Source organism: Pan paniscus, chromosome 5 (genome assembly GCF_029289425.2).
Source record: "Pan paniscus chromosome 5, NHGRI_mPanPan1-v2.0_pri, whole genome shotgun sequence".
Classification (NCBI taxonomy): Eukaryota; Metazoa; Chordata; class Mammalia; order Primates; family Hominidae; genus Pan; species Pan paniscus.
In genome coordinates this window covers 137,279,082-137,288,429 of record NC_073254.2, presented here as the reverse complement: position 1 = coordinate 137,288,429, position 9,348 = coordinate 137,279,082, and the positions used below count along the sequence as shown (strand labels likewise).

Genomic DNA, 9,348 nt, shown 5'->3' with positions numbered 1-9,348 from the left:
AAGGAGAACATCATAATAAATAGCATACAGAATTGTTGTGAGGTTTAAATGAGTTAATCTATAGAGATCAGTGCCCAGTACGTGATAAACAATTAACATTAGTTATGATTATGATTATTGTTATCACATGTGATGCACATAATCATAGAGTACCTTCCATCAGAGTGCAAACCATATTCCTGGAATGATCATATGTACTTCACAGGTAGCCAAATGACAGAAAGAGGGTATGGGGAACTCTGCCAAGCTCATGCTGTGAGTTAGATCCCTTAACTGCTTCCAATTCTTGAGACTTATCCAAGATAAATTATATTTGCCTCTCATGTTATAACGAAGATCAAGATTTGAACTAATATTTTTATGTGTTAACAAGGTACAAGGGTAATCTGAGCAGCACACAAAATCTCTCTACTGGGCACTTTTGTGAAAGAACAGAAATAACTTTGGTATCAAGAGGAAACAAGGGGAAAAACTACCAGTTTCTTTCTTAAAAATCTTTTTTGCCTAGTGAGAGATTTGGTTTCTTAGCCTAGCTTATTAAAATATAAAATAGCCAATATTTCAAAAACACTTTTAACTGATGACTCTACTGTCTTGAGTCTAGAATTAAACATGTAACAATAAATCTTTTCTGGAAAATAATAAATCTGTACCAGGTAGTGCTTTTTGTACCATCTTTGCTTCTAACTTCTGAATGTTAACAGGCAAGCCCTTGGCCTCTGTAGGCCACAATTTTCTCATCTGTAAAACAGACAGGGGTACCTAACTTCTCATTCTCCAAGGTTGATGTGAGATGGAAACAGCTAACAGATTCATAGCACAGCAAACACGGTGGAAACACAGAAAGATCTATCTATCTATCTATATATATGTAATATTACTGACATCAAATCATACTACTGTGTTATTTTATTCTACTAGAAAAAAACTAAGTTATTTATTTTCTTTTTATGAAACAACACAGTGAGCTTATAGTAAATAGACATCTTTAATGTTCGTCTCTTCTTCCTTATCAGCTTCAGCTTTGCCCACGCACAGACCCTTTCCCCTGTCCCAACACTAAAGTGACCAAATCACAACCAGTGAGACTGAGAAAAAAATTCGAGGTAATGGAGACTTCATGTACATTTCTTCCCCTTGTGGTGATTCCTAGTTCTTCTCCATGGAGACAGTTGGGGTCTCTCCTTGCTTTTTACATCCAGAGGATACAGGGACAGAATTCGTGGGAGAGAAGGCAGAGAAGGGTTTCTTCTTTCATCATAAAATGTTCCTTGTAAAAAATATGATATATATGCATACATATATATATATAATATACCCAGTGCAATTGCAATTGTTCTGCCAAATACTGAGAACTGCCACCTTTGGTGATGTATTTCTGGAGTTTTCAACAGTTGTCTAACAACAGCTGCATTTTAGTAAGACTTGGGCAGGTGGCTCCAGATAAGCCACTTGCCACTCACATTCAGGCTGAGGCTTCCATGTTCACAGTCCAAAGGAAAAAAGTGTATCTTTGTGTCTGGAGTGGGCATTGTAGGGAAGGGATGGGGAGGAAGGGATCTGGAGGCTGAGAGGTGAGGAAGAAGGAATTGACTTCTCTTTACTTCTCTACCACAGTCTTAGATGCAAGTACACATACAATTTAAAATCTGACAGTAGTAGTGCTATAATCACACTACCTAACAAAATAATTCACATCAGCATAAAAAATATTCACACCAAAAAGTTTCATTTTCTTTCCCCCGTTCCAAGAAAGCTTATGATATCATATCACCTGACTCAGCAATCTCACCACAGATATTTCCAGTGATTCGGCCAAAAGTCATTAAACATAACTCAGTCTTTGGATTTGCTCTTTCAGCAGCAGGACTTATTTTTAGATGAATTTCTGTAGTTGTGGTTTTTGGTTTTCCCAACACACTGAGAAGTCTGAAGTCTCTGCCTTCTCCCATGTCCTCATCCACGGAGTGAGAGGCACAGATGCTGAGCCTCCAAGGCTGGTCAGAAGGGAAGGGGAAGGGGAAACCCTGGGTCAGCAGATCAGCTCAGGAGGGATGCACCACAGAGGGAATAACGACGAGCTGCAAACCAAGATCAGAAGCTGTTACAAACCCACTCCATTTCAGCTCTGAGTGCCATCAATTGCACTATGCAGAGACCTACAGGGAAGAAGGTGGGCGGTCTAAAACCAGTACACATCCTTGCTTTTGTCCTGAGGCTGCAAACCTGAAAATAGAGAGAAGATAAAAGAGAGAGGAGGTGGAGAGGGAGGGAAAGAGAGGGAGAGGGAGAGAGAGAAGAAGAAGGAGAAGGAGGAGGAGGAGAAAAAAGAAGAAGAGGAGGAGAAGGAAGAGAAAGGGAGGGAGAAAGAAGGAATGGGGGAGGGAAGGCACAAGATATTTAAGGAAAGAAGGACAAAACACCACTGTTTTATTGTGAAAGTCACAGACTTCACCTAAAGTTGGGGGCGGGGTGGGGAGGGGGGCGGTGACTGAAAGTAAAAGCAAAGCAAACCGAAAAGTCAAATCACTTGAGGAAAGGGGCAGTGGGCAGACTATAAAGCCAGTGATTGCACTTATTATGTAACTATTTCTTTCATTTGCCCTAAAAATAAGAAAAGAAGGCAAAAAAGCAAGCCCTTATTAGACTGTACGTTGCAAATACTTTAAGCCAAAGACTTAGGATTGTCATTTTAAAATATTCTTTAAGATTTACATTTTTAAGAGATCTATTTTATTTGGCAATTAACTTGATACCAGGATCACATTTTTCTTTCCTTACAACTATCACTAGGTGACAAGATCCCCTAAGCCACAGAAGATTTTAAATTGTACTCTCAGCAGCTACTCTAGATCAGCGCTGTCCAATAGAAATACAATGGGAGCCATAAGCATAATTCTAAATATTCTAGTAGCCACAATTGGAAAAAAAGTAAAAAGAAACATGAAACTTTTAATAATCGATATGCAATGTGTTGAAAATATTTCAACATGTAATCAATATAAAAGTATTAACGAGATGAAGCTTACATTCTTTTTCTGCACAAAGGTTTGGAAATCCAGTGTGTATTATACACTGACAGCACATCTTAATTCAGCCTCACCACGTGCCAAGTGCTCAGTAGCCCCAAGTGGCTAGCGGCTACAGTATTGAACAGCGCAGAGCTAGAACTTTTCCACTAAATTTTATTATTATTATCATTATCATTATTATTATTATTTTAAAAGTCCTCTGTAACATTTACCAGCCAGGTTAGGGTAGGGTCCTACTTTCTCATCCCGCCTACACGCATGGCACAGGGCCATCTATCAGTGGAAACACGACCGTGGCATGCAGATCCTTGGGCCACAGAATTCAAGGTCTCCAAGGAGGATTAAGGGGTCTAGGCACAGCCCAGGGTCGGGTACGGGGCCGAGCGGCTCCGCGGAGACCAAACTTCTTCCTCTGCTTACCTGAGTCCACGCTGAGGCCCAGACCCTGGGCCACGTCCCCCGAGGGGCTCGCGAAGGGTCCCCCGGGCCCGGCCCACGCGGCGCCCGCCGGCTCGCCTTTGCCGGAGAGCTCGCAGGGAGGACTGCCGGGCGCGGGCGCCGGGGCGGTTGCGAGGCGGGCCGGGCGCCCCGAGGCGGCTGGCATCAGCAGCGGCCCATAGCGCGGGTCGAAGTGCGGCGCGTAGACTTCGTGCACGGCGGCGGGGCGCGGGTAGGGGGCGGCCTGGGCGCCGAGGGCGCTGCCCAGGGCGTAGGGGTGATGCGGGTGCGCGTGGTGCGGGTGCGCGTGGTGCCAGGGCTCCGTGGCGCCCTGGTGCAGGTGGCCATGCAGCGCGGCGGGCGAGTAGGGGTCGGCGGCGGCGAAGGGCAGCTCCGAGTGCGCGGTGGCCAGAGGGCTGCCCAGCGGCGGGGGCACTGGCGCCTGGTACGCGCTGTTCCAGAAGGAGGCGGGGAAGCTGCGCTGGCTCATCGGGAAGGAGCAGTCTGTAGGCCGGCCGGGGAGGCGGAGTGGAGGAAAGGAAAAGAGGTGCGTGTCACTGCGGCTGGACTCAGCGCCGACCTGCACGTCCCGCCCGAGAGACGAAGGCGCCGGGCGGGCACAGGGCTGGCTAGCCATGGCCGGGGCTGATGGGCAGCCCCCGCCTCTGCAGCGGCGTTTTTCTAAGGGGGCTGCAACCTGTGAAAGCGAGGTGGGGGAACTGCAAAATGGGGGCTTCTGGGAACCCACGAGAAGGAGGCCTGCTTCCTCCCATTTCGCAGCCGAGTCCTCAGTGCGGAAACCAAGTGGCGGGTAGAGTAGTAAGAGCGGAGAGACTCCCTCCCCGACTCAAGTCCTTGAAGCTCAAGGAGCTTCCCGCGACTCAGCGCAGCACGGTCTCCCTTTCCTAGCCTTAACCTCTCCTCAAGCTAACGATACCTCTTCCCACTCTTGGTCGGCCGCCTAGTGATCTCACTACCCCCTCTCGCGTTTCAGCCTTCTTGCTCCAGAAAATGTGCCCCCCACCACCTAACGTCTCTGACAGACTGAAAGTCCATCGACATATTTTGAAGTCTTGCTATTGTTAGTTTTCTTTCTAGAAACTTTCTTTCAAATATTTTTCTCCAAAAACTCAAGCAAAAGAGTAAACTAGTCGCATTAAAGGGCAGCTCTATTATTTGCACAGAAGGACACGAATAGACAGGTCTTTTATCCTAAGTTTTCATTAACTTTTGTATCAAAGCGAGGACGCCAGGGATAATAATAATTATTATTACTATTGTCAGTGTCACTGTTGGTTCCTAGCCCGTGACAGCATTTTAAGAGAACAGCGTTTAGATCAAATTTGTTGCCATTAGTAAGAAGGGAGAGAAAGACAGATATTTAATTCATGGAACCTTTATGGAACACCTCCTCTGTGGAAGGCATCTGCACGATAAACTAGAGAATTTTAAATGATTTGAAAATGCATTCTAAGTGGTGAAGAGTCTTCCTGTTAAACATATTTAGGCAGAGAATAAAAAGAATGTTCTGTATTTAAAATGAATGTTTTTTGGATCTTGTCTAAGGGCAAGCCTTATGCAAACTGCCAGCGTCTCTTAAGGGGGAAAAAAGGGGGTGAAGGTTGTAATTTCCCTCCCAAAGACAAATGAAAATTTGTTTTTGTTTTTACAACAAAGTCCCCCTTTCTCAGTACACATCAAATACAGCTTAGTGAGCCAAGTTTACTTAATGGTTCCCCCACCTTTGTTTTGTTGGTAATAAAGGGAAGTTGAGATTTCAGAATAGAAGGGAGATTTAGTTGAGTTGTCCAACAAATAATTGTCCTAGGGTAGAAAAAAGCAGTGCTTTGTGGGGGAAGGTAGAAAAATAAAAAGGGGATGTGTTTTGGGAAAACTCTTAGAGGTGTTCTGGCTGTATCTAAATTTTTGTTTCTTTGTTATTTTACTTGCTATTGAGACGCTTCTGCTTCAAGATTTCTCAAGTAATCGGAGCCTGGTGAAAGGCAAAGGTAGGTTTTAGGAGACATTCTCAAACAGGTTTTGCTTGCATGGAGCTCTAGAACGGTTTCCTCTGGGAAAATGTTGGCAGATTGGGAAAGTGCTCTTTAAGTCCTTGGCGATGAAGCTCCTTCACTCACTGGTTTGGGAGGGTGCTGGAAACCTCACGTTTTTGACGGCATATTTGCATCCATTTTCTTGTTGGAGTCTTACAGCCTTCTCTGGGGTTAGGAGGGTAAGTGTTATTCTACTTTAAGAGAGCAGTAAATAGAGTGACCTCAAAGAGGTTGAGACTTGCCCAAGGTTATATTGCTAGGAAGTGGTGGAACCAACACACAAACCTAGGTCTTCCAATTCCAAGGATAGTGTTTTTTCCAAGGAGTTTTTTCTTATATCCATGCCCTTTACCCCTGAGTTTTCCTTACCCTTTCCAAATGCTCCTCTGCACACCTTCTCTGACACCTAATATTCTTTTCAGCTGCATGTTTTTAGGCTCCTGTAGGTGAACCCCAGGCTGAGAGGATCCCCTATGGGTCCTTCCCAGCAGGGCCCTATACTCACCTCGCCAGGGCCCAGAGCTCCTTGGTGCTTTGCTGCTGGTACAGCTAGGAGAGTAGCTGCTGGGTTGGCTCAGGGCCCTGCTGAAATGTTCATCCACCACGGAGCTGATGTCCCCCTGGAAATAAGTGAAGAGGACGCAGCGGGAGTTGATGTACTCTGCCTCTGGTGGGCGCTCTTTCTCTGGGCTGCCTTCTTCCTCTTTTATACTGGCTGGGGTTTGGCTGGAAAATGAGGAGCTGCCGCTGCCACTGCTGCTGGGGCTGGCATTGCACTCCTGCGCTTCCTGCATTTTGGAGTAATAGGCTAGTTTCTGTTCAGAGAGAGAAAGAACAGAGATATCAATTTCAAAAGCGATGGCAAATTCGGTTCAGACTGATTCCCTCATGCTAATCTCTAGGTATTTATGGGGAAACTGGCATATGGGCTTAAGCCTTGTGCTGTTAACATAAAACTAGCAATAGCGGGGCAACATAGTTAGCACGCCTCCCAACCTGCACCCAAGCAAGGACGGGCTTCCTTAAAGGAAGATTGCTGTCCTTGGTCCCTCTGACTCCTAGAAAATTTCTCCTAAAATGTCTGGGTGAAGGTTTCAGGAGACACCTAAGCAGCTAGGTTTAGAGCTGAGTTTGACCTCATAGCTGGGCTCAGGGCAGATATATTTTTAAAATCAGACTCCAAGGGTAAAGGGCACCCAAGTCCAGATAGAGCCTGACTGTTCCTTGCCTGAGAATCCAGGGCAGAAGCACAGGATACAGGATAAACATCCTCCTGATGAAATGGGGGGGGGGGACCCCCTACCCCTACAAAATCCACTCCCTGCAACTAGGAATGTGTGAAGGAAAGCAACCAGGAATGTAAAGGAAGAAATGCCACAGAAAGTTTGAAATAATTACATTTAGTAATGAATTGTGTGGGGTAAAAATCTGGGGTAACATGACTGGGGAAATACGGATCATTTTAATAAATGCAAGTTGATTTTTTTTATTACCCCTACATCAGTTTTTAAACAGATCTTCTCTTTAATAACGAAAGACCAGTGGATTACGAGTATGTCCACCCCCATCATCTCCACACACATTGAGGAAATGATAAAAGGGAGCAGACAGAAGAAAGTTAAGATCCTGGCTGTGAGGTGGGGTAAATCGGCATGTCTCATAGTGATTTTAAAAAGCAGGCGCAGCTTCTGTGAACATTTTCTTAGAAATGAGCAATGGACTGAATGAAGTGTTAAAGCATTCTGCAGGCAGAGATGGCCTTGAAGAGGCGGCCCGAGTCATACAAAAATGAACAGAGATCTTCATGCAATAGATTGGTTCGGGGTCTGGGAGAAGAAAGGGCCAGTCAGAAAACCAATCCACCTCTCTCCTCTTTGCTTGCCATAGTCCCACCCTGGGAAGAAGTACATTTCAGAAGCTGGAGCCAAAAGGTTTGAAATAATTGGGGACAAAACGATGTAAGATTTAGCAATATCACCACTTCCTAAATGCCACCTTCCCTACAAGAGGAACTCTGGTGATTCTTAAAATTAACACTGAGGCAAAACAAACTGCAAGTTGTGAAGTTTAAAAGAGAAGAGGAGGTAAGAAAACAAAAAGTGAACCCTATCCGGTCCATCATTAATTCATCGGGAAATTTTCGAATAGACATTTTAAATTTGCAGGCAAAATTAGCAAAATCATCCACTGGGGCATTGGGGTGTATTTCAATTTCCCCAAAGCAGGTGACCAAGCTCTCACTTTCCAACCTGGAGGGGACCCCTACGGCCTCCCAGGTGTATGATTTCATTCTTTTCCTGCACTACTGTCCTCAGTTTCTGCTACCTCAGCTGAGGAAATGGAAGGAAAATGGTTCAAACAGACGCAGCCTGAAGACAAGAGAAACTGGCAGAATTAAATGGAACTTGAAGAGTTTGCAGAACCCGGGTTGAGTGGTCTTCTTAAAGTGTTTGTTGGAAGCAGGGCTTCCTCATTCACCTACTCAGGCTGGAGAAAGGCAAAGAATTGTCTATCAAGCTCGCCTCTGCCGGGTCAGTCGCACTCCGGATAATGCTCCCAGAACTTCGCAAAGGAAAAAAGTATAAAACTGCGCGGTGCTCTTTGAAATGAATTCGCTGGATCTGGAATTAATTGCCCTGGTCGCCAGAGAATTGAAACGGAAGAAATTATTCCTGAGATAAACTTGCAGGGATGAGAACACCGGCCCTTGCATCTCAGAAAGAGGCTGGCTGGCCTTTGCTTTTGGTTTTGTTGTTACTCTCACCATTGGGACCAAAGTTTGGTTTTTCCTGCGTCAGCTTTGCCTGCATTTCCTGGTACCTGCACCTGGCTTGGAAGAATCTGGAGTCCGACAGACCCTAAGAAGAAAATCCAGCCCGTGCCATCTTCCTCTGATTATTCCAGGGAAGACCTAGGCTCACATTAGCAGGGCTTAGCTGCTTCCCGAGAGCAAACAGGCGAGCTAAAGGGGTTAGCTAATTGCACTACCAACTGGGGGCGGCTCCGGCAATCCCCGCATCCCGGCTGCGCCGGTCCTGGTCGGACGCCCGAGACGCGCGGAGGCGCAGCAGACCTTGGCGTACAGGCCGTGCCGCCGCAAGCGGGGGGCGCGCACTCCTTCCCAAAGTCCCCAGAGGAGACACGTACCTGGTGGTAGGGGGTGTAGGCAGCTGCGAAGTAGGGCTGCGGAGGACCATAGACTTGGTACATAACATCCAGACAGCTCATGACTCTCCGCAGCGGAGACGGTTAAGTGTTTTTTCATTAACTCTCCTTCCCCGGAGCTCAGGGGTGCTGCATGGGCGGCGCTTGGACCCGCGCTCCGGAGTCATCAGGCGGAGCGAAGCCAGCGCGCTCCGCGGCTCGGAATCCAGCTGGCTCGCTACCCTCCCACTCCTGCGATTTTACTCCCGACCGCGCTCCAGGGCAGAAGCGCCTGAGCTCCCGCTAGTGGGCATTTAAAGCCCACGCCCGGCGGGCGTGCTGACGCCACTCGGGGGCTGCGGAGCGGGAGGGGGCGGTGGGGGGCGGGGACCGGGGGGCCAATGGGGAGCGAGGGACGCTTGTTGGAGGGGCAGCGAGTGTGTTTCCCGGGGCCCCCCTCTGACAAGCATGCGGCCAAGGGTGCCGGAGACTATGCGGTTCCCAGCGGATCCAAGGCTTCGCACCGCGAGTAGGAATCTCCCAGGACAAAATAGGAGAGAGAGAGAAAGAGAGAGAGAGAAGGAGGCGGGGACGAAGGGATCCGGGCTCATACACGCAGAGAAAGAAAGTTGGAGAAAGGTCTCTTAGGAAAGCCCTTGTCTCATACTGTAGTTGAGTGG

The 9,348-nt window shown here is 47.1% G+C and overlaps 1 protein-coding gene across 1 annotated transcript; it reads right to left on the bottom strand.

The window, feature by feature from the left end:
• Nucleotides 1–664: 664 nt before the first annotated feature.
• Nucleotides 665–8,958, bottom strand: VGLL2 (vestigial like family member 2). Its single transcript, XM_024929266.5, has 4 exons — nucleotides 8,672–8,958; nucleotides 6,030–6,339; nucleotides 3,453–3,974; nucleotides 665–2,081 (listed from the first exon to the last, which is right to left on the bottom strand). Exons 1-4 carry the CDS (start codon nucleotides 8,750–8,752, stop codon nucleotides 2,041–2,043), a joined length of 954 nt encoding a protein of 317 aa, XP_024785034.2. The 5' UTR covers nucleotides 8,753–8,958; the 3' UTR covers nucleotides 665–2,040.
• Nucleotides 8,959–9,348: the final 390 nt, after the last annotated feature.